At 40.5% G+C, this 25,607-nt stretch overlaps 1 protein-coding gene across 1 annotated transcript in view; it reads right to left on the bottom strand.

Annotated features, from left to right (window-relative positions):
• Nucleotides 1-2,111: 2,111 nt before the first annotated feature.
• mtnr1al (melatonin receptor type 1A like) overlaps nt 2,112-25,607 on the bottom strand; it is a 39,011-nt gene continuing 15,515 nt past the window's right edge. The window contains exon 2 of the mRNA XM_038295402.1: nt 2,112-4,786. Within this exon, the coding sequence (XP_038151330.1) occupies nt 4,017-4,786 (770 nt within the window). The 3' untranslated portion in view covers nt 2,112-4,016. The remainder of the gene's footprint in view (nt 4,787-25,607) is intronic.

The following is a 25,607-nucleotide window of genomic DNA, read 5'->3' as shown; positions in this document are numbered from 1 at the left end:
TATTAGAGCAACCTGGGCTATCATAACACCTGAGCAGTGCCACAGACTGATCGACTCCATGCCACGCCGCATTGCTGCAGTAATACAGGCCAAAGGAGGCCCAACTAAATACTGAGTGCTGTACATGCTCATACTTTTCATGTTCATACTTTTCAGTTGGCCAACATTTCTATAAATCCTTTGCTTTTATTGGTCTTCAGTAATATTCTAATTTTCTGATATGATGAATTTGAGATTTTCATTTGTTGTCATTTGTAATCATCAAAATTAAACAAAATAAACATCTGAAATATATGAGTTTGTATGTAATGTATGAATATAATATACAAGTTTCACTTTTTAAATGGAATTACTGAAATCAATCTACTTTTTCATGATATTCTAATTTTATGACCAGCACCTGTAGGTGTCCTTACTGGACATTTAATTCAGGGAAGAACTGATCCCAGTGCACCCAGAGCCACACACACACTGCAGTTTATCGCAGCAGTAACACCCTTTACCATCATACACGCTTACACGCTCTAGGGGCGTGAGAAACACAGTGGTGTGGTCAGAATACCATTCAAGGTAATCACGGCTTAATTCCTCACTTTCATCTTTAGTTTTTGTACTCGATTTTTCATATACTTCATATCTGAGTTAATCTTGTTGCAGGGAAGATTTTCTCTTGAACCTGATTTTTATATGTTACATAAGGCTCAATTTAAATGATAGGCAAATATTTCAAATTTCCTATCCTGCATTGCTTTAGAATGGCAGACACAGAAAACTTCTGGCTTATTTTTATTATCTTAGATTATGTATATGTCAGATTCGAATACATGGTTAAAGCTGCAAGCATCTCAGTTTGTTAAAGAGTTAAATGAACATGAAGCCAATCTGTAGGACATTATTAATTCTCCCTCTGGATTTCAAAGAATGTCGAGGAGGAAATTAAGATACTCTTATTTTGTCATTAATCACACTTTCAGACATAAGTAGAGTTGGTGCTATGGTCAAACTTTGACATGAAAGATGGTAGATTGCTGTGCTATACCTGGTAGATCTTAGGAAATTACATCAACAGGGCTGACATACAGGAGTTTGCAGTCGTGATTTTAGGTGTTGGCCTGAAAAAAACCCAGCAAACATAAAACTAGAGTTAATAATTCATAATGAAGCATTTTATGGCATGGATATGACGGTTTACAGTTTAAGCTGTCTGTTACTACCTCCTGGTCTTTCACTGCTTTGAGAATTTGTTAGGTTCTGAAACCGTTTACTGCATTGTCATGTGTCGCCTACAAGAAGAGGAACTTTTAATCAATCATTCAGGCCATATCTGAAAGGTTACTGAACTCTGACTGATGTTTTGTAGATATGTGTGTTATAAGGGTGACATGAAGTTTGTAAGCTAAAAGTTTCAGCAGCTGCAGTTCTAGAGCAGATTGATAAATATTCAGAAAACGAAGATATCCAGATAGAGCTGTAACTCCATTAAAGCATTGCATATGTGCAAAGAAAATAAACAGTAAAACACAATGTCTTCATTGAAAGATATTGCATAGTAATTGTTTGTTAAAAGTCTTTTAAGAACAGTGTGCTGTTAAAGGTGGACTTGTTATTAAAAATTTCCTCCAACAGATGTCCAAAATGTCTACCAGCTCCAATCTTCAAAAGCCAACACTGCAGGTTAGACTCTATTCTAATATCAGGCTTATATTTTAGAAAAATGGTAAGGTTATATTTGCCTAATTACAGTTAATCAAAGGACATGTTAATTGTTCAACTGCTGTTAACATATTTTTCTAGCTGTGCCACAACATCAAAACTGGTAAAATTATGCATTTGTGAAGAATTCTGTGGAACAGATCCTAAATACTACCTTATTATGAATGCAACCCATACTGAATTCAGTAAGAATGTGATGTGAAAAAAGGATGACTGTACAAAGTGGGGCAATTGCTGCCAGATGGGAAAGTATGGTTTATGTGTGCTAACTGTTAATTCTGTATGTTGCATAGTCCATTTAATATAAACTCATATTGTTTAATGTTTTTTTTTTAATTTGTTAACATGTCCCTCACCAACAAAATCTTTTTCTGATAATAGTGTAGATGTGCAATGTTTCAAGGTTTCCTGTTCTGCACCAAAGAAACACTCATGTTGCTTTAGGTATGTCACACAGGATGGCTGTATGACACTGAAAGCACCTCAGTCTGAGCCTCTTTTGGATGTTTACCATTAAAGAAAGGCTAAGGGTAAAACTCAGAACTCCCAGAGATTTTCTTAAAAAGCCCCTGCAAGCTGCATCTACAGTAAAAGTGGATGAAAGACAAACGTACAAACTGTTTTGTCTGTAATTTAATTTGAAATATTTTTTTTTTAGGATAAACACCATTAAAAGAGGTTTCCCTGTGTAAAATCCAACACTAAAATAAGCACCTGTGCATTTACTTGAATCTTAAGGTGTGAAATTAGACACCTTGTTATAATTCATATTTTAAGTAAAGTTGCTAATGAGAAATGGTTCTCATGTTCTGGAGCCTTAGAAAATCTAAAACGGTTTAAATAAGCTTTATTTCCTATAATATCTACAAATGATGGTTAGTAAGTCTATTTAAATTAAAGTCCTTTAAAGCCTCTCTATTTTGTTTATCTGTCTCTACACCTCAACAACAAATAATAGTGTTAAAGGGACAGTGAGTAAAAAATTTACCTTTTTATAAGTAAAAATCAAGTAGTGTAAAATGAATTTGTTTTTTGTGAAAGACTTTTAACATCACATCCAATATAGAAAGGGTTCACACACTTTGGAAAAGGAATTTATAAATATACAGTATAGGGGGTGGTGCGCTCAATGATAGAAGCCTTGTTAGGCTGCCATTTTTGATCAGAGGAGAAAAAATGGAACAAAGTTGTCAACTTTACTCTTTTTACCTGTATATAAAATGTGTTCTCGGTGGTGGAGGACTGTAAAACAAGCCAAAATAACCCTAGGTCATTCTACCTTTATAGAGCTGAAGCAATTGACGGCCATCAGTAACTCTTTGTGCAGTGAGAGGGAAGAGAAACAAACCAAAAAAAGAAACAAAGTAATAACCAGAAGAAAACAAAAAAGTCTACATTGGTGCAGCTTTTATTTGGTTGGGACAATTTATGAGGGAGTGGTTGCTTTAAAATGGACACAGATGTCGCAGGCTATATGCTGGGTATGTGAAAAGTGAATTTTATTTCAGCGTTATGTTAAAAACAAGGAAGTGTAGTTCAGTAGTTAGTCTCCCTCTCTGCCTTGTTGTCAGAGAAATGTTCCATGTGTTTCATTGTTTATTTGAACTGATTTGACCCGAGTGATGATTCTTGGCCTTTATCCCTAGATGGACGGAAATCTTACACACTGTCCCTTTAAAGCACCTTTATTTGCAAATAATTTCAGACTATGCTGAGAAAATAGAATCTTGATGACATAAATTACTTTTTTTTCTCCTATTTTGGCATTTACCTCCTTTCATTCAGAAAATCATTTTAAAAAAAGTCACAGTTTCAAAGAAGTTCAGCAGCATGTTCTACATCAAAATGAATCAGGCAGAGGAAGATGGGCAATATTTTCACATTTCAACATTTAAATGAATTGTATGCTGGGTAAAAACATGAGTAGTCAAAAACTTTCAACAATATGTATTGAGCTTTTAGCATTCTTCCAAAGACAGTCATAGGGAGACAATTACTAAGAGTTACATCTGATCTCTGGTTACATTTTCTAAGAAAAGTTTCCTTGAAGGCAGCATTGATAATTCTTACTATGGTATAATTTATTTTAGTTCATCTTAATCCAACGATTGAAGTTCCACACTTTTTAAATTTCATACTGCATGTTGTTTCTTCTTCATTTCACAGTGTTGTTTTTATTAGTCTGCTTTTCTTATATCATTTTATATGTTTACCTCATGGCTTTTAAAACTCTTCTCTTGGGAGTACTGTTAAAAAAACAAACAAAGAACACTCTTCATTGTGTCTGGTTTCGCCATTTCATCTCAGCAGTGAAACTTAAAGATAATCAGGACAATCCTCTTATACTCCTTTCTGAAGTTGTGGTTCAAGACACCGTAGATGACGGCATTGAGGCAGCTGTTGAAATACGCCATGAAGTAGCTGGCTGTGAACAGCCACTCTGGTATGGCCCGGCTTAACCTGGAGTCCAGCGCCACCACCAGGCCAATCAGGTTCAGTGGTGCCCAGCAGACAGCAAACAGCACAAACACCACGAACATGGTGAGAAAGTTCCGAAGGTCATGGGGCTTTATTTTGGGCCGCGAGTCCGGCTTTACCCTCCGCCTGACTTGAATCACCAGAATCCAGATGCGCAGATAGCAATAGGTGACGATACTCATTGGCAGAATGAAGTGCACCACCACAACTGTAATGGTGTACAGCGAGCTAACTGACTGCGCAAACGTACAGGAGTACACCCTTGGGTCATACTGCAGCGATTCCACAAACCAATTGGGCACAATGGCTATGATTGTCAGCGTCCAGACAAGCATAACGTAGCACATAGTGTTGCTACTGGAGAAAAGCTTGTCATATTTGAGGTTGTGGCAGATGTAGCAGTATCTGTTGATTGCGATGCCTGTGATGTTAAAGATGGAGCCAATGACACTGAGGCCCATAAGGAAGCCACTGATCTGGCAGTGGATATGTCCTGCAATCCAGCCGTTATGGAAGATGGCTGTCAGGACCAGTGGGTAAGGATAGATGGCGACCACCAAGTCAGCAAAGGCCAAGCTAACCACAAAGGCATTTCCTATGAAAAAAAAAGAAGACAAGAAAAAATTACAATTTTATCAAACAAGTATTGCAAATCTAATCTATCTAATCTCTTATCTAATCCCTTATTTATACATATTTTCCATAAAGACAGGTTTTCTTGTCATCTTAAATGTTCTTGATCAATAATTCTCCATTTCCTGTTTTTCTGGCTGCTTTATTGATTTTTTTCAATGGATTATCTGTTTAAATGTGTCTTGGTTGTTAAAGCAAATAATTTCACCTGCAAGAACCTCCATTTCTTCCCATTAATTTTAAAGTCACTTCTCTTGCATTGGACACGATTTAAGGATTGGATGGAAGAAAGGAAATAGAAAGAAGCCTAAGTCCAAGAAAATCCTTAAACTTGTAGAAGTCCCAAAAGATGTGTGATCAAGACCACAGTAATATTCCAAGCCTGTCTGGATGTTACCAAAATAAACAGAGCTGCCACACAGTGGTTTGAAATTTATGCAAGCTAGATGGTACAACGTCCTGTAGCAGCAGCAACATCTTAACTGTTCCGATCAACACATTAAAAGGAGAGCATTTAAATGAACTGTCTGTCCCCATAATAATCTTGAATATGAGTAGCATTTAATGATTCTTTTAAACTGTTCAAATGTAAATAAATACTGAGTCTTATAATGTTTTACAACTCTATCATATATCAAAATAATACGAATCTAATGAGTAATCAAACAGAAGCAAAAAGGAATGGGTTTATTTCTCAGAATTTAGATTTATTCATAAGGGCAATTAAAGTAATTACATGTATTCAAGAATAGTATTTATTCATCATTTCGTGGTCTATCATACAATGATTTAATCGGGTTAAAACAAGCACAAAACAAGCTGAAAACATCTTATAAACTACTGGCAGGGGAACGTTTTCAAACTAAGAAATAATTATTAAAAATGTGTTGGGATCCTGGCATGAGGCTCCCTCTTGGGGCCAATTTTCCACACTCTTTCCTACATATGACATCTGGGAGCAGATTAGTGGAAGAGCGCAGGTGTTTTACATCACCGTTCATCAAGAGAGAGGCTTATAAGGAGCTCATTGCCTTCACTTCATTGTTACAGTGTTAACTCATGTGGTAGGACTTTAGCCTACCTCTAGTCTCCTGTGTTTCCCTGTAAGTCAGGCATCCCCAAAGTCGGTGTTCGACGGCCGCTGTCCTACAGGTTTTAGAGGTTTCCCTGCTCCAGCACAGCTGATTTTCATTGATAGCTGATTAACAGGCTTTTGCTGAACTGCAATCATCAGAATCAGCTGTGCTAAAGCAGAGAAACCTCTAAAACCTGCAGGGCAGCGGCCCTCGAGGACCGACTTTGGGGATGCCTGCTGTAAGTAGTGGTGGCAATTTCAAAGCCCTATAAACCAATTTGACACAATCGGCCAAAACTCGACACAATGCTCGATACATTTAATACTGTTTAGAATGGTTTAGAATCTGCTGAATAGCTATCATAACCAAAATTGAGCAGGTATCCTAATGTCCGCATTATTTCAAGGTTGAACTTGTTTGTTCCATAACAATAGTATGGATAATGATTATATATATATATATATATATATATATATATATATATATATATATATATATATATATATATATATATATATATATATATATATATAAAAAATTCTGACCTGTGAAATTGCAATATCATAAACAACCTTTCAGATTCAAAAGAGCTTTATCACGGTGTGTTCCTGTCACTATGGCTCCGAATTCTAATCCATCCTGGTTCCCAAGCTTTAGATCCATCTGTTTCTCTGACGGGTTAACCCCAGGCTCACACCGACTCCGGTCTTACCGTTGCGGTGCGGTGGGTGCGGTGCTGCAGTGATTCCAAGTCATTAAGAAGACGTAAACCTCTCTCACTGGCTGCTGAGCTGTCCGGCTGCGGTTACCGAGACACTCCGGCGCTGCAGAAAATTCCGCAAGAAAGCTATCCTTGCGGCGTGCCGGAGCCCTCCGCAACAAACTCTCGCAAATATCCTTATTTGGGCCGTGTTATCGCGTGAAGTTACGTGAACTCAAGTGAACTTCTGTTAAATCTCCGGACCTGTTGCCGGAGCCGCAGAGCCGCACCACACCGTAGTCAAAAGGGCGGTGTGAGAGGGGGTGTGCGGGAGTTGCGGTCTCCGTCGGCTCGGTAACCGCACCGGAGCCTGTGTGAGCAAGGGGTAACACGCATGCCTCGCACTTGACAGACTCTGGGATCAACTCCCACCCGCTTCCTCTATTGCATAGCTGTATTTCTTTTTGCTAATTTATGTCAATTACAACACTTCTCGGCCCAGGCGGCCTAATATTTCAGTGGGCTGCACCTACAACTTTATAAACACATCAATAAATGATCCTTTAAATAGTACTGATAGTTTAAATGATTCAAATTAACTCTGCTGACCAGTAGTTCCCACAGGTTTTCGACGTTCCTCCTGTGGTTCTTACAGATGACAATGTTTGTATTAAATGAGAAGCATGAATAACTATTTAGATGTGCTGTGGGAATAAATATCTGTTATGAATTAATCAGTGGATGACTGTGGTGGGTATACCGTATTTTCACGACTATAAGGCGCACTTAAACGTCTTTTTTTTCCCTCAAAATGTGTGGTGCGCCCTATGGTGCGGTGCGCCCTATGTGTGTTGTAACTGCGACTTTTGAGACCACCTCATTGAGGAGATGATGAAAGAGTGGCTGAATGTAAGGAGACCAGGTGTTTTTTTTCCACCCCTCACCATCGCTGTTAATATGTAACTCCATGCGTGCCCATCTCACAGCTGATGTGAAAAACATGGGGAAACAAATTAACGCTGTGCTCGCTGTTCAACCGCTCGACATCGGTGTGAACCGGACCCAGCAGGTGCAGCAGAAGCAGCGAGTTTACATGCAAAGTCAATGGTTGACGCGCATATAGGTGCAGTAAAAGGTCCTGCAGCGCATTTTGGTGCAGCACGTCGGGAGCGTTTAAGCATCTGACGCACCGCCAACGCGCTGCTGCAGCTCAGATGGAAAAATTGAAGTTTTGTTGCTGGACGCGCCGCATCAACCAATCAGAGAAGCTGATCTGGGAGCTGACAGCGAGACACAGCGCTCTGATGATATTAACGCAAATGAAAAGGCTGGATGAATGAGGAGATGATGAAAGGCAGGTGTATGTGAGGAGACCAGGTGCTTTTTTCCACGCATCACCATCGCTGCGTGCCCATTTCACAGCCGATGTGAAAAAAAGATGAATCAAATGAACGCTGTGCTCGCCGTTATCCCGGGGGTCTGACAAAGGAACTTCCACCGCTCGACATCGGTGTGACGCGCCCGTTCATAGTAAGGCTGCGAGCGGCGTGGGAGCGATGGATGACAGACAGAGACCACAGTTTCATGATAAATGGAAGGCAGCGCCGTGCAAGTTACGCCACCGTTTGCGGATGGATTGTAGATGGACTGTGTCTGCTGGCTCTGTTGTTCAAGCTTTCGCAAAAGCCGGCATCATTTCTGAGGAGCCGCGCTGCACGGAAAGTGACTCTGACAGCGCAGAAGGGGAAATTGGCATGTCTGATTTAGCGCAGCTGTTTTATTCAGAGGAATGCTGAGGATAACAGAGGATGATGACTTTGATGGGTTTAAGGCGAATGAAAAAGGCTGGATGGACGAGGGGATGATGAAAGCTTGGCTGAGGGAGGTGTATGTAAGGAGACCAGGTGGTTTTTTCCACGCATCTCCATCTCTGTTAATTTGTGATTCCATGCGTGCCCATCTCACAGCCGATGTGAAAAAAAAGGTCAAAGAAATGAACGCTGTGCTTGCTGTTATTCCGGGAGGTCTGACAAAGGAGCTTCAACCGCTCGACATCGGTGTGAACCGCCCGTTCAAAGTAAGGCTGCGAGCGGCGTGGGAGCGATGGATGACCGACGGAGACCACAGTTTCAGGAAAAGTGGAAGGCAGCGGCGGGCAAGTTACGCCACCGTTTGCGGATGGATTGTAGATGCTTGGACTAACGTGTCTGCTGGCTCTGTTGTTCAAGCTTTTGCAAAAGCCGGCATCATTTCCAAGGAGCCGCCCGGCACGGAAAGTGACTCTGACAGCGAAGAAGGGGAAACCGGCATATCGGATTTAGCGCAGCTGTTTAATTCCGAAACAGAGGATGAGGACTTTGATGGGTTTGATTAATACTCTGTAATAAATACTTGAATAAAGCACAATCATACTCAGTTTTGCTCCCGCTCTATTTTTCTACCTAAAAAAATTAATTCAACAGCCGCCTCTGGGCCGCAGCGCATCCGGGCTCACATCAGCAGGTGTTTTTTCATCTAAATAATCTAAATCTTTTTAAGTGAGAAAGCCCACCGGAAAATTTAATCATTGCAGTCAGTTCATCCAGATTATTATCCTGCCTATGTTTTAAGTTAATTTATGCGTCAATAAACGAAGAAGAAGGGGGAACTGGCATGTCGGATTTAGCGCAGCTGTTTAATTCAGAAACAGAGGATGAGGACTTTGAGGGGTTTGATTAATACTTTGTAATAAATACATGAATAAAACACAATCATACTCAGTTTTGCTCCAGCTCTATTTTTCTACCTAAAAAACTTAATTCAACAGCAGGCTCTGGTCCGCGGCGCATCCGGACTCACCTCAGCAGGTGTTTTTTCATCTAAATAATTTAAATCTTTTTAAGTGAGAAAGTCCACCTGAAAATTTAATCATTGCAGTCAGTTCATCCAGATTATTATCCTCCCTATTTTTTAAGTTAATTTATGCGTCAATAAACTGTATCAGAGGAGTAATCACAGCCCTGTGTCATCAGCGATGTGTCTCTCACGGCAGGTTCCCAGGTTTTAATAATACTTTGTAATAAATACACCTTGCAGCTTTATTTGCTGTGATCAGTGGGAATAAAGTAGTTTTAATATGTTTTTAAGTGAGAAAATCCACCTGAGAGGACATGTACCTGTATATAAAAAACGCGCCCTATAGTCCGGTGCGCCTTATGTGTGTGTTAAATACAGAAATGGCACACATAACTGAGAGTGCGCCTTTTAGTCCGGTGCGCCTTATGGTCGTGAAAATACGGTATATGTGTGTGGGTCTCTGTCTATTTTAGATCTATGTGCATGAAGTGAACTATTCTAAAACAATTCTAAACAAGACTTACCGGTAAATATAAAATTTCTTTGGTGCGCTCGAAACACTTCTCAGTGACACTTGTAATTGTTTTCTCTGTCCTGGCTTCCTAGGTTTGTTCCAAGTTGCTCTTCTCCTGAGCTGTTCAGTTTACTACTTTGCACCAAGTTCTTAGAGCCATTGTTTTCCTCTGAGGCTCCTTGCTGGTAGCTTCCTCAAAGTTTACTCCTTGCGGGTCAAACTCAGACTGAACCCTGCTTACCCTCTACCTCATGTGTCATAAGTGCTACCCTGCTTCAGAAACCCAGAGTCACTAAATATTCCCTGGACAAGAACCTTCAGCATTACTGTCAACATAAAGGAAGGATGGATGGATGGATATTGGAACTTAGTGAAATTTTCTGGGAATATTTAGTAGAGACATTGAAAGCAGAGGTTACCAAACCTTTCACCCTGTGACACTGAAAATAACAGTACATTATATTACTGTATAGTTATATACAGTTATGTAGTTTTGTGGCTTTATTAATTTTCAATACATTCATTTGTGAAATAAGATTAAATTCATAATTTAAAATGCATTTTTAATAAGTTAAAAGAACATTTAATTGTAAGTTTTAAACATTTAACAGTATATTTACTATATCACTATATTACACATTTCTTTTTATTTCCATTTACATTTATGTATTTATTTCATGATGTATTTTGGCCCTCCATATACCTCAGAGGTTGTGGAAATCATCTTGCCACAACCTTGATGTTTCCCGACCCTTGGGGGTCCTGAACTCCACTTTGGGAACCGTTGAGTTAAAGGACATTCAAAACATGAAATACAGTTTGCTGTAAAGCCCATACAGTTTTAAAGTTATTATAGTAGGAAACATCCCATAGTTTACTTATATAAAAGTCATCCATGTTGTTCTGTCTCCATCTGAAAGCCCCATATAAGGTGAAAACAGTGTATTATCCAATTAAGGTGCAATAATGTGCATATAAAATTCGTCCAGCTGAGCCAAGGCAAATCCATCTTTATGACTCCCCTACAGCTTGGGTTCTGATTAGCTTTTCGCAGATCTTCCAATGAATATGGCACTATTATCCTAAGCTCACGGGGTTTCCCCTCCTCAAGTGTGACTGGAAATTTTGTTGGAACTTAAAAATTGGCATGCCTTAAAATAAAATAAAAAAAGATTTTACACCTAGTCATTAAAAACAAAAAACAAACCAATCTGATCCTGAAAGCACTTGAAATTTGCAGTGTTGAATTGTGCTTTAAAAATAAACTTGCCTTGTCTGAATAAGTATCTAATGCCCCGTCACAACTTGCCAATTTAGACAGGGTATGCCTGACGTCCCAGAATCTGCTAAAACACTGGCATACACTGAACTTTCTATGTATTTTTTCAATTTTGGGTGTATACATAGCGAATTCATAACAAGTCCAGAGCGTATGTCCAACAACAGTCTAACTTATGCATACCGGACGGCAGCGTTAGCATGGCACTATGAAGCATCAATTAAAGATTTTCTCCTCAGGCGCATCGCTACTCCTGAGGGGAGCAGTGATACGCCCGGAGGCACCTGGCCTGCATAAAAAGATTTATTTGATCCCAGTATTAACCTAGCTGCTGTTTACAGCCCCCCTCAAAAAAAAAGAATAAATAAAAAAATAAAAAATGTTTGCAGTTGCAGCAGATTCAGCGTCGTGTCTGCTAGGAAGTTTGTTGGTCGTGGCCGTGGGTGTGAACGCAGGGAGGATGCATCTCCCTATGATGGGGATGCAGTCTAGAGGAGAAGTTACTAATAGGTTTTGGATAAGCTGGATGCCACGATTTATGAGTAACTTACACTTAAAATATGTAAACGATCAGATAACTTACCTGTAACTTATGCCCCAGATATATATGCCATTAGCTGGCATATACTCGTCGTATTTCGTCATATGCCAGCGTGTTTCAGCGTGCTCATAACATATACAAACGTACCCATAACTTCTCCAATGTATACCAGTGTTTTTGCAAGGTTTTCCGTACGTCAGTCTAAATCATTAAGGTGTTACAGGGGCTTAATAAATAGATAGAAACAGAGCTTTAATAAAAAAGAAAGCATATTTTAGAGAATTAAAACTACACTTTATGAGTACCGTAAACATTGAAGATGTACACATGTAGGCTCCTCTGCAGTGATCCTGTTAGGACTGGGAACAGTTTCATAAATTAAGTTTCTCACTTGCAATGATGGTGAGGGGCTACTGAGTTTCAGCACTTCACCTGGGGCATCAGGTAAATGTCAAACTCATAATTCAGAACCTTCAAAACCAGCTTTCATATGTGAGATTGATCTTTACTGCACAGCAGCTGGGCCAGAGCTTTTCTATTGTCAAAAAATACTGTATTTGCCTGAGGAAACAGCTGAAAGTTGAAATAAAATGATTCCGCCTACAAATGTTACTGGTAGAGCAGTGTTGAAGAGCATTTTGAAGAAGTCAGTTTGAGCTGACTGAAGTGCTTAGAGTGCTAACTGCTCAGCTGAATGTGTACATGAAATGCCTGTGACAGTTACATTTATTATCTCTTACATATGTTGGCAGCATTGAAGTGCACTGAAGACCTTTGGAGAGATAATGATAGAGACAGTATTAAAGATAGTTCTTAAGCTGTTTAGAATTTTTTTTTTGCTCCTTTTTTCATTTTAATTTACTTTTAAGTATGTTGTCTTAAAAACAAATCACATCACAGAGACACTTTTTTCACCTCTAAAAGAGGCTTCTAAAATAAGAAACCCAGATTGATTGAATCATAAATCCTCACCCAACAATCTGAAGCTTCTATACATATGTGTTAAAATTATAAGACAGAGAACAAGTTTGTTCCTGTTAGCTTGGTTTCCAGTGATTGTCCCTCCCTGCCTCTGAAAAAGTTAGAGCATTTAGTTGCAACTGATTAAAGCCGGTTGCTTTGTCTTGCAACTGCAGACTGTTTTAAGCAACACTATGTTAGCTCAAAGGAGAATTCAGCCAAAGTTTGATGCAATTCCTGATTAATCTCGTGTTGTTATTTTGTTTTATATTTGTAGAAAATGTTTTCCTTTTTCAGCAACACAAATATATTTTCATATATATTATATATATTTCCAAAGCTAGTATTTCTGCATATCTTACCAATTGGTCAACAGAAATGAGACTGCACAGGGCAGAGAACAAACTTTCAAGGCTAAAAAAATGGCAGCTGAATATCCAGCTCTTTTCAGGAAAAGTTTTGAAATACCTCAAAAAGCCAATTTCGAAGTTGCTTTGAAAGACATGATCTTGTTGAATGCATCCAGAAAGAAACCTGTAGAAGTGGAAGAATCATGTGACATAATCAGGTTGTGAACACTACATAGCTACATAGCTGTCATTATGTGTGCAAAGATGATCCCATATCTGTAAGTTGTGGTCTCTCCAGGAGATTGTAAAGTTAAATTTTTAACCCCATGTTCTTGTACAGGATCTTGGCCTATAAACCTGATGCTAGATCTAAGCACTAACATGGATAAATGTATATTTTCCAACAGAACCAAACAGATTTTTTTCAGGTTTCTTCATATAATGGTTTAAAACAAAAGAAGTTGATGCATGCACGTAGCATGTCTGATCTTAACTTTTCTAATAAATCCTTCTATTTTAGACCTCTAATCATGATGACACTAAGTCTAATTATGCACTGTGACTAAACAGGAAGACAAGCTTTTGCTGAGATGAAACGCTTCAGTGTGTCTAAGCTTGGCCTCACCTTCCAGCCACTGATGTAATAAATATGTTGTGCTGGAAGCTTTTATCAAAGCACAAAGAGAGAGTATGGTCATTAACCTCTGCAGACTTAATAAGACCTTGCTCAACCTAAATTCAGTTTTTCACCCCATGACTCCACCTTCATTATGAGGAGTCCTCACTGTTTATACTCCAGATGATACTCTTTGTCTGCTGCACATCACAGGTTTCAATCCAAGAGCTTTGGCGTTCAGAAGGGAGACAGGGGACTTGTTAACCACCAGTCAATTTGTATTAGTTGTTGGCTCTGTCTTAATCACTGTGGTTGCCCTTGGCAGAAAAACCCCATACTCTGGTGTTTGCAAAAAAGTAAATGTCAATAAGGCAGAAAGAAAATGGTTACATCGTTAGCAGATACATTCCGTGAGTAGTTGGGATTCATTAGAGAGGTTCTTGTTGTAAACGGAATAATGGTTCTTAAAGCTACAGTGTGTAATAATTACAGGGATATACAGTCAGAAATGTAATATATTATACATAACTATGTTATTTATCATCATCTACGAGCTCAGCCTCTTAACCTTCATATTTGCGTTGCCTTAGAATTCGTTATTTATAATTATATAGGAGCGGGTCTCGCAGCCATGGAGGCAGACATCTTTGCGCTACGGCAGCGCAGAGCCAACAAACTAGCGATTGCGAGATCGCCCATTACACTCGAAAGTAACTACGGCAAGTTGAGAGAGATGAACTGAGACGGTACTGAACAATAGATGGCAGTATTAAAATTATCTATGGAAACAAACCTCATCACTTGAGAAGGTAGGTGATGCGGACGTTGTGGAAGACATTTTGTCCCGTAACGCTCGCCGTACTGTTGGGGGGGAGAAGCGGTGGGGGGGAGATGTTCATGTTGCTGCGGTCTGCAGTCTGAACGTTAGATGTCGCTGAAAATTACACACTGTAGCTTTAAAGACGCTTGTAATAAAAAGGCCTCCTATTTGCAGTAACCCTCTTTAAATATGAAAATTGTTAAAAATTAATAAACTAAGTTTTTTCCCTTTCTCTACAGCAGAGAGGATATTATCTATCAAAATAAATGTGTTGCTGTTACTGTCAGGATTTGGTTGAGGTCTGAGGACCGAGAGGCAGAGGTGAGTTTCTTGATGATTTAGTGAAGTGAAAACAGACAACTGAGGCAGAAATCCAAAAATCAAACATGAAAAAAGTCCAAACAAAACAGAAACCATGGAGACATCAGGGGCGAAACTATCACAAGGAGGAAGACTCAGAGAGACGGGGTTGGAGGAAGATAGACGAGGAACCAGCACTGAAGAACTGCACAGAGAGAGTATTTATTGGAGACTGAAACAAAGAGAGGGCTAAGGAGCAGATTGGGAGCAGGTGTGAAAGGAGCTAGGGAAAAAGGAGAACACAAGAGGGCAGCAGAGGGCAACAAATAAAAACCTGAAAACTGAAAATAACCAGAAAACACAACAAAATAAGGATTAAACCTATAAGACTATAAAACATGGAGCAAAACAAAACTAAATGCTCAAAAGAAAATATAATGGAACCAAGACTGTGACAGTTAAAAGCATCCAATAATGAACTACTTAAGGCTGATTTATACTCAGTGACCAGGTCGTCTGCATGTGTGTTGCAGTTAACACAGATATGCCCCTGCTCTCTTAGCAGACACTCTTGTGCACCTCTCCAAAATTGTAGGTGACTGCAGACAGTGCCACAGACAGGAGTCCTCTGATTGGTCAGATCTACAGCCGCTCTACTCTATGCATTTTCCTGCTTGGTACCTTGCCGGCTTGTTTTGTTTGTATGATCTACATTGTGGAAAACGACTGGTGAAGATGGATCAGCAGATAGAACAAGGGTAGGTAACTCAAACTGCTCAAAGAGCCATATTGGACCAAAAAAAAAAAAAAAATCTGTCTGGAGCCGCAAAAATTTTAAAGTCTCATATATGCCTCTTATGGCAACACGGGCCCTAAGTGTATTATCCCAATGTAGAAAAGGACTATGTGAGCTTAAATATATAATAAGCATTCATGATTAAATGTTTATCCTGTAGCAAATGTCACATAGCAGCATGTGGTGATGGACGGGCGGTGAACGCTCTCACTATACGCCGTTTCACCGTGCGCCACCATCTATAATTGATGAAATTATAGAAATACAATAAAGAAATCTGTCTATAGTGGACGTGTTTCTGTTGAAAGAGTTGATTGAGTCATGAGGAAAAAGCAGGAACTGACATCCATCAGAGCAGTGCTCTCTAACCCTGAAATCCCGCATCCTCCGTCACCAGCTTTCCTTGGTGTGATTTATATTTTTAGGATTTGGGGAAAAGAATGGAAGAAAGCTCACATCCCTGCATTAGAGCGCTACCTGTTTGATCTGTGGATGGTTTTTCATGCTTGCAACCAAACTAGCAGCAGTAGAGGAGTTTGGAGATGCAATCCACTTCTTAAATCTATCTTTGCGCTCCTCTAATTTATCCAGAAGTTATGCAATCACACTTTTTCTCTCACTCCCAGCTTGGTGGTTGGCTGCATATTTAGCTTGCCTTCCCTGGAAATGCCTTTCCAAATTTTAATTTTTTGCCAACCTCTCATTACAAAGCAAAAATGTAGGCAATCCTTCTGCATTGATAAGGAAAGCAAATGATTTGGTCTATTTGAATCCTCTTTTCTCATCAGCTATCTTCCTTTTTTCCCCTTTGGAATCCATGGCCCGAGACACACCCACCGCTTTGTTTGCCTGGCACTGCGCCACACTGGTTGCAAGTTATGACCACGGATCTTTATGGCTATGATGCAAATTCATCCATCCATCCATCCATCTTCCTCTGCTTATCAGGGGTCGGGTCACGGGGGCAGCAGCTTAAGAAGGGAGGCCCAGATTTCCCTCTCCCCAGCCACTTCTTCCAGCTCTTCAGGAGGAACCCCAAGGCGTTCCCAGGCCAGCCGAGAAACATAGTCTCTCCAGCGTGTCCTGGGTCTTCCCCGGGGCCTCCTCCCGGTGGGACGTGCCCAGAACACCTCACCAGGGAGGCATCCAGGAGGCATCCTAACCAGATGCCCGAGCCACCTCAACTGGCTCCTCTCGATGTGGAGGAGCAGCGGCTCTACTCCAAGTACCTCCCGGATGACCGAGCTTCTCACCCTACCTCTAAGGGAGAGCCCAGCCACCCTACGGAGGAAACCCATTTCGGCCGCTTGTATCCGCAATCTCGTTCTTTCGGTCATGACCCAGAGTTCATGACCATAGATGAGGGTAGGAACGTAGATCGACCGGTAAATTGAGAGCTTCGCTTTTTGACTCAGCTCTCTCTTCACCACGACGGACCGGTACAGCCGGGCTTCACGGCAGATGCTGCACCAATCAGCCTGTCGATCTCCCGCTCCCTTCTTCCCTCATTCGTGAACAAGATCCCAAGATACTTAAACTCCTCCACTTGGAGCAGGACACCCCCCCCTGACCCGGAGAAGGCACTCTACCCTTTTCCGGCTCAAGACCATGGCCTCGGATTTGGAGGCACTGATCCCCATCCCGGCCGCTTCACACTCGACTGCGAATCGATCCAGCTAGAGCTGCAGATCGCGACCTGATGAAGCCAATAGGACCACATCATCTGCAAAAAGCAGAGACGCAATCCTAAGGCCACCAAAACGGATCCCCTCAACACCTTGGCTGCGCCTAGAAATTCTGTCCATGAAGGTAATGAACAGAATCGGTGACAAAGGGCAGCGCCGGCATGGTCCAACACTCACTGGAAACCAGACTCTGACACCGGTCATACAGGGACCTGACAGCCCGTATCAAAGGGCCCTGCACCCCGTACTCCCGGAGAACCCCCCCACAGGGCCCCCCGAGGGACACGGTCGAACACCTTCTTCAAGTCCACAAAGCACATGTAGACTGGTTGGGCGAACTCCCATGCACCCTCCAGGACCCTGCTGAGGGTCTAGAGCTGGTCCAGCGTTCCACGACCAGGACGGAAACCACACTGGTCTTCCTGAATCCGAGGTTCGACTATCCGACGGACCCTCCTCTCCAGCACCCCCGAATAGACCTTGCCGGGGAGGCTTAAGAGTGTGACTCCCCTGTAATTGGAGCAGACCCTCCGGTCCCCTATGATGAAAATTATTGTTTAAAATTATTTTCATACAAATGTTTAAAGCTTTGGAAAACATAATTATTTTTTGTTTGACCTCCTGCACACCATATTAAAACAAACAAATCCCCCCCCAAAAAATCGATTTTGATACATTTCTGAAAATAGCTCCAGGGAGCCGCAAGGGGGGCACTAAAGAGCTGCATGCGGCTCTAGAGCCGCAGGTTGCGTGGGTGCGCGAGAACGCTGGGACCCTTTTTCCACCTGAATCCCTGCTCTTTTTCGCCCTCATGCTCCTCCATTCTCACACAAACTTGCCTCTGCATTTTTCCACTTCCTCACCGCCTCGGCCGTATCTACACCTACAGCTGGTTCATGATTGTCCCTCTTGTGTTGTCGAATAACATAGTGCAGACCACACTTCAATATTAGGCATAAATCAAAAATATCTGTGTCATACCTGCAACAAGCTCACTGCGACACTGCTGTGGGAGTATATCTAGTCCTTTATGTGCAAAGATCTTTTATATAATTTTATTTTTATCCTCTCGTGATCTCATTTCTGTCCAACTGATGAGTTTCTAGACTGAAAAAATGTATTAAATTTCCATAAGAAAAACATTTCTCTGAAGTAGCCAGAGTCAAAAGAAACCACACCTTCAGGAAGCTTTAAGAATGACTTATTATGGCCCCTTTTAAAAAAGAATCACAAGAGTATGTCTTTCAGAGGCAAAATGTGAAACGGAGTAAGATGTCCTCTGTTTTACTGAATCTCAATGCAGAGATTAAAGGAATAGTACACCCAAAACATGATTAGCCTTCATTTTCTACTCACCTCCATGCTGAACAACACTCTGGAGTACTTTTTTGATATCTCAAATGCATCTGGAGATCTGGGAGACTTCTTGCTGTCTGCTGACATTCAAATAATGGAGGTCTATGGCGCCCGAGACAGAAAGGTCCACAAAAGTCCACAAAAACTTGTCAATATTCCTCCATACTGCTCGTCCAATGTAATCCAAGTGTCCTGAGTGGGTAGCATCCAGAATTTACTCGAAACGAAGTCATTTAGAACGTTTTAGAGCCTAAACAGTAGTGTATAGGATTTCCTAATAGCGCCCCCATGCGCGCTCACGATTCTACGGAAGCCGGCAGACCAAACCAGCGCATTCAGCTCGGCAAAGAACTCATGCTCTTCCTCAACACTGAAGTCCTCAGACATTTTTCTTTCGTTGTTTCTTTCTTTGCACAGGTAAACAGCACATTTCTTCTTCTACGCTTGCATTATCGGCAGACCAGACGCTGAATGCGCACTTCCTTCCGGTTTGGTCTGCCGGCTTCCGTAGAATCGTGAGCGCGCATGGGGGCGCTATTAGGAAATCCTATACACTACTGTTTATGCTCTAAAAACATTCTAAATTACTTCGTTTCGAGTAAATTCTGGATGCTACCCACTCAGGACACTTGGATTACATTGGACGAGCAGTATGGAGGAATATTGACACGTTTTTGTGGACTTTTATGGACCTTTCTGTCTCGGGCGCCATGGACCTCCATTATTTGAATGTCAGCAGACAGCAAGAAGCCTCCCAGATCTCCAGATGCATTTGAGATATCAAAAAAGTACTCCAGAGTGTTGTTCAGCATGGAGGTGAGTAGAAAATGAAGGCTAATCATGTTTTGGGTGTACTATTCCTTTAAGTTCTTTAGTTACTCTATCTGCCACTAGAACCACCTGAAACATTGAATGATAAATGAAAGAGTCTGCTCTTTATCATCCTCTTCATTAAGACAAATGGAAACTTCAATGAAAAAGATCTCTATCAGTTAGCTATGAACTTTGCCATTTGAAGGCACTGAGAACTTAAAGTGTTTTCAAAGTCATCAGGTTTTACACATTGAAATGCAAATTTATGCACACAGTTAAAGAGATATCTAATCTGATTATCTGTTCTGTGAAGATTGAAGTGTTTGAAACATTTTTACTTAGTGCTCCTGAGTCCATATTCTTTTTCTTGCAAACACAGGTGGATGCCAGCATGCAGGAAGCTTCTGGTTACTGGTGAGAGCTTGTTCTGAAATGTCTCTCTACACAGCGACTTGCTTCAGCTTATTCTCCCCTTACTAAGAATGTGGCACCTCCAGAGTCCTTGATCGTGTCTGCAGCTCTGACGGCTGGTGCTGCAGGATCGCTGTTGAAGTGTAGCAGCAGACACAGCTGTCACCTTCAGACACAATTCAGGTTGCAGTTTGGAGGTAAAAATAGTCGTCTGTTTGTCAGTTTCTTACTTTGGATGTGGATTACTGCACCAAGCCAGAGTTTGGGGTTAGAAAAATGAAGTAGGTGGTGTGCGAGGAGTCATTCAAGGCAAACATGGAAAAAATTGTCAAGAATTATTTTCTCCTTTTTCCTTTAAAAAATTGAGGATACTACCTTCAATTATTATTTGGTACACTGAATGAAAACAGTGCTATTCGTTCCTTATTTTACAGAACCATAAGCTTTAATTTTATTCAACTATTTTATTTGTTTAGATTTCATACCTCTACAAACACTGTAACAGAAAATGAATTCATTGCCATTCTGACAGTCCTGATCTTAGATCTCCCATCTTCTTCTCATCTTTTATTTTTTCTAGATTTCTGCTTCCTGAATGACTTCATTTGATTATGTCTAAATCATTGAATAGAAATGTTTTTTTTTCTGCTCCGCATTCTAATGGGTATATACACAATTTTTCAAAAAGTATTTGCTAACCTGTTTTGACTCACATAAGGGCTTCAATGACTTCCCATTTCTAATCCATAGGGGTTGAATATTAAGATGGTACACCCCTTTCAGCTAGAACAGCTTCAACCATTCAAGGAAGGCTATCCATAAGGTTTAATGGAATTTCTTTTACCATTCTTCCAGAAGGGCATTTGTGAGATCAAATACTGATGTTGGACAAGAAGGCCTCGTGCTGTCTCCTCTCTAATTCATCCCAAAGAGGATTGACTCTCCAGAAACATGGAATCCTCTTTGCACTACGTGCTTAGACATCTGTTGACTCCACTCTGTCAGTTTACGTGGACTACATTAGTAGCCATTTAAACATTTCTCCAATTTCCTTGATGGGCCCTTGGCTGGTCCCCTAAAATTCCTTTTTAATCATCAATCTTTGTACTTAAGTATTCTTTCTGTCATGATTTGTGGAAATTAAGATCTTTAATTAAGAAGCACCATCTCTGTGTATTTCTGTGAAAGGGTGGAGTCAGAGAAAAAAAATTTGCAAGCCCAGGAGAAGGAGGGGTCACTCCAGTGGCTGGAAGTTGGAGGACATTCTGCATGGAGTTGCAGGAAAGTGGGTTGCCATTTGGCTGGTGTTTGAGGATTTAGAGAGCATATGCCTGACATACGAAAAATGTGGCAAAAACGCTGACATATGTTGGATAAGTTATGAGCATGCTGAAGCATGCTGACACATGTCGAAATACAGCAAGTATGTTGAGAAATTTTGAGCATGCTCAAAATCTCTTCATGTATGCTAGTGTATGCTCATACGTAAGCCATAAGTTTTGTATTGTTGACATAAGTCGTGGTGTCTAGCTTATCCAAAACCTATGAGTAACTTGTGCATAATTTATGTGTAACTTATCAAGAAAATATCTCCAACACATATAGATATATTTGATGTGTTAATAACTTAAAGCTACTAAAAGGGGGTCCACAGGAGGAAACCGTCAGTACTCCACCAGACCTCAGCCCCATCATAGGGTGAGCAAGAAGGTGAGAAGAAGGATCCTCCCTGCGTTCACTCCCACGGCCAAGACTAACAAACTCGTAGCAGACATGACATTGATGGTGGTAAACAGCAGATAGGTTAATACCGCGATCATAGAAATATTTTTTTATTTAGGCCATTGTAGGCCATTGCATACATTGCTGCCCCCCTCAGGTAATTGGCTGGTGACATTCCATGGGCATTACGCTGTTGTGCGTTATGCATAAGTTAGGCTGTCGTTGGGCATAAGCTCTGGACTCGTTATGTATACTCTATGTATACGCCCAAAATTGAAAAAAATACATAGAAAGTTCAGCGTATGCCAGCGTTTTAGAAGATTGTGGGACGTCAGACATATGCAAGCTAAATTGTCAAGGTTTGAATGGGGCCTGAGTTGCTGTCATTCCCAAAAAACTACTATTAAATTATGATATGAGTGAGGACATTTAATGGCTGGATTTTTTTGCACAGTTGGTATACAATCATAATTTCATGCATGAATTCACTGAGCTACCAAGAGCGACCGACATGCTCATACTTGTCGTCTCCTGCTTCATCCAGGACCAGGCCATGGGGGCACCAACCTCAGTAGAGACTCCGAGACCTACCTCTCCCCTGGGCCTCCTCCCGTTGGAACATGCCTGGAACATCTCCCCAGGGAGGCATTCAGGGGGTATCCGAAAAAGATGTCCAAGCTGCTCAGCTGACTCCTTTCAATGTGTAGGAGGAGTAAGTCTACACCAAGCCTACCATAAATGACTGAGCTCCTCACCCTATCTCTAAGGGAAAGTCCAGGCACCCTGTGGTAGCTCATTTCAGCCGCTTGTATTTGGGATCTCATTCTTTTGGTCATGATCCAGATTTCATGACCATAGGTGAAGGTAGGAATGTAGACTAACCAGTAAGTTAGTTAGACTACCTTCTAATTGGTCTTATATTTAAGAGGAAGGGTACACCCCAGACAGGTCGCCAGTCTGTGGCAGGGTAACACAGAGACATATAAAGACATACAACACACACTCACAATTTAGAGAAGCCAATTAACCTAACAGTCCTTTTTTTAGAACATGAGAGGAAGCCGGAGTTCATGCATGCACAGGGAGAACATGCAAATGCCATGCTGAAAGACCCTCGGGCGGGTAATCAAACCCAGAGTCTTCTTGCTGTAAGACAACAGTTCAACAAACTGTACCACCATACAGTCCTGGTCTGTGACGCATTTTTTAAAAATGTTTGTAAAAACAGCCTGCATATCTGCATCTACTGCCTCTATCAGAAGAAATTTTGAAATAAAGTTAGATTACTCCCTTCAAAATTTTGCAACAATGCATGTAAGAAGAAAAAAAACAAATATAACACACAACTGTCGCTATGCAAAACTGCAATAAGATTGAAACTTCCTTCATGTAAACTCACTTCACAGTATACTTACCATACAAATGCAGGCTGAGCTGAAAGAAGCCATCTAATGTGGAATAGTTTCTTCACAAGCACCACAACACCAGGAGGTTCACTCCCCAGTTTTTATCCCCTCTACCTGTTTTACATAGAGGATGAAGGGTTTGCAAATAAAGCATTGTTGTTATCTACTTATTTTCATATGTCTGCCTCCTTTGCACAGTGTGCAGCACAGTTAATAATCTTTAGCTCTGATCCCATGGATTGTATAGCTAACTCCCATGGCATGCTAAGCAAACACTGCTTTTGGTCTGAAAGACCCACAATACACAGCTCATAAAGGAGACAGAGTGAAGTATGTTTTGAAAACATCATGCTGTGAGGATGCTTTTCTTGAACTGGGAAACTGAAGCTGGAAGAGCTTATGGTACGATAGACGGAGCTAAACACAGAACAATCTACAAGAAAAGCTGTTAAAAGCTCTGAAAAAGCTGGAGACTGGAACCAAGGTTTACCTACAAGCAGCAAGAAGGATGCAAAACATACAGCCTAAACAAAAACAGAATGGATTATAACATTAAATTTAGACCAAATTCTAATAAAGAATCCGTTGGTAAGACTTGAATATTAATGTTTACAGTTCTTAGATTTTATTTTTGAAATTAAATTCAACACTTTCTTATATTTTCTGACAATTATGCATTACACCATGCTGGCCTATCCGTAACCTTACCAGTAATGCTTTATAAAATGATCAGTGGCCATAACGTGGGTTTATAAACTTTGACATTAAAGACTTGTTTTACTTACAAAAGCCTTGTTTTACTTACAAAACAATGCAGAACAAAAATGCAAACATTTATTTAGCAAGAGTTGTCGATGAGAGGAATTTGGATTTACGCTTTCAATTCATTTTACTGGTTGTCACCACAGAAACTGATGCTAACTGGTCGGACTCGTTGCATCAGCAAACCAGCTATATTGCTGCAAGCGAGTAGCTAGATAAACTAGGCAGCCTTTGATCCATGCATGGCTTAAGTCATTAGATCATTTTTAGTACAAAATAACAGAGTCTTGGGGAAACTGATGTAAGTCCAGTTAAGCTAATGAAACATGTTTTTATTTTTTTATTTTTAACACTTAACCCAGAATAAAATACTTAAACATTTTAAAGTTGCCCCAACTGTGTTTGAAACATCCAACATTAAACAAGTGCAAACACATTAAGTTATGTTTATATATTCACTGACCTGCTTTTTACATGTTTCAGCTGAGACATTTATACTTATTTTCTTTAGTTTGAGCTCCAAGTGTTTAAGGCTAAAAAGAAAACCTCTTCTCCATCACCCAAATCCTTCTGTTCTCTATCAAACTAACATCGTACTCGGGCTCTGCCATTTCAAAATCAATATGAAAAATAATCAAACTTCTTTATTGTCAACCAAAATGTACATTGCTGTTGATATTATTTTGGCCTTAAATGATAACTGCAGTAAAAGCTCATAAAAAGCTTTATTTAAAAAATTTTGTATATATAACTTTTTCCTAAACACCTCTATCAACAGTAAATCATCCATTATGGAACAGCAATCTTTCACTAATATTAGCTCGGTCATTCTCTACCGTCTTTGGAGGTGTTTTCCACTTTGACCTTGGGGTTTCCAGCCCATATTCTGCACAGATGTTGCTGTACACTATTCCAGCCACTTGGTTATGGCGCCCCATGTAAGCCTTCCCTGCTAGCAACTTACACCCTGCAGTTATGTGCTGTGTGTGTGTGATTTTACAGTGTGGGTCTGATGGTTAAAGATGAGCAGCATAACTCTGTCTCAAAGGCCTCCAGTAGGTTATGCATTTTCACCTGCACTGAGAGTATCAACAGAGCTACAGCAAATGATAAAGCATGGTGCACTTAAAGGAAATTAGACCAAATAAATCACAGAGGTGTAGCAGCAAACAGGAGCGTCTGACTCCTGGAGCTACAGCAAGTTGAGGTCTCAGCTCAGGTTGGCTCCATTAGACTTAATGTCAGGGGGGAGAGCGAGGCTACGAGTTTGTGTTGTCAAGCTACACAGAGCGGGCCTTCACACCAAAGAACAAGTTTCCCAGCTTGTTAGGCTCTCTGCCAGCTGTTGCTATTGTTTTCACAGTATCTCTCCTCTGATCACTGTGGGTTACAGGGGTTTAGTGTCATTATTTCAAATTAACCTCAACAAAGAAAAGCTGACGGATTAATGAAAATATTTTTTATCCTTCGGCTGCGCTAACAGTATTTACTACACATCAGTCAATAATATAACAAAGTGAAGGAAATTATGTTTTACAATTTTTTAAACAGCCTCCACATTTGCACTTTGACCTTCACAGACTAAAGTGAAGGCAGGATATAAAGGCAGGATGGTCCAAAGGTTATCCACAAGAAAAACAAATTTTTGTTCACAATTGGAAGAATCAGTACATTGACAGCAAGATTTAGCAATAGTAGGTTATGACAGCAAGTTTTATCTGTCCTCTTCTCTATTTGTAACTTACGTTGATGGTCTAAGGCAGCCTCAGCCTAAAAAAAAATCAAAAATCAAAACCTCCTGCTTGAATGCACAAACCAGGAAGTCAAGAGTCTCTAGGAAG

The sequence above is a fragment of the Cyprinodon tularosa genome, unplaced genomic scaffold, assembly GCF_016077235.1.
Source record: "Cyprinodon tularosa strain WSP-4 unplaced genomic scaffold, ASM1607723v1 ctg355, whole genome shotgun sequence".
Lineage (NCBI taxonomy): Eukaryota > Metazoa > Chordata > Actinopteri > Cyprinodontiformes > Cyprinodontidae > Cyprinodon > Cyprinodon tularosa.
This window is presented reverse-complemented; position numbering and strand designations above follow the sequence as displayed.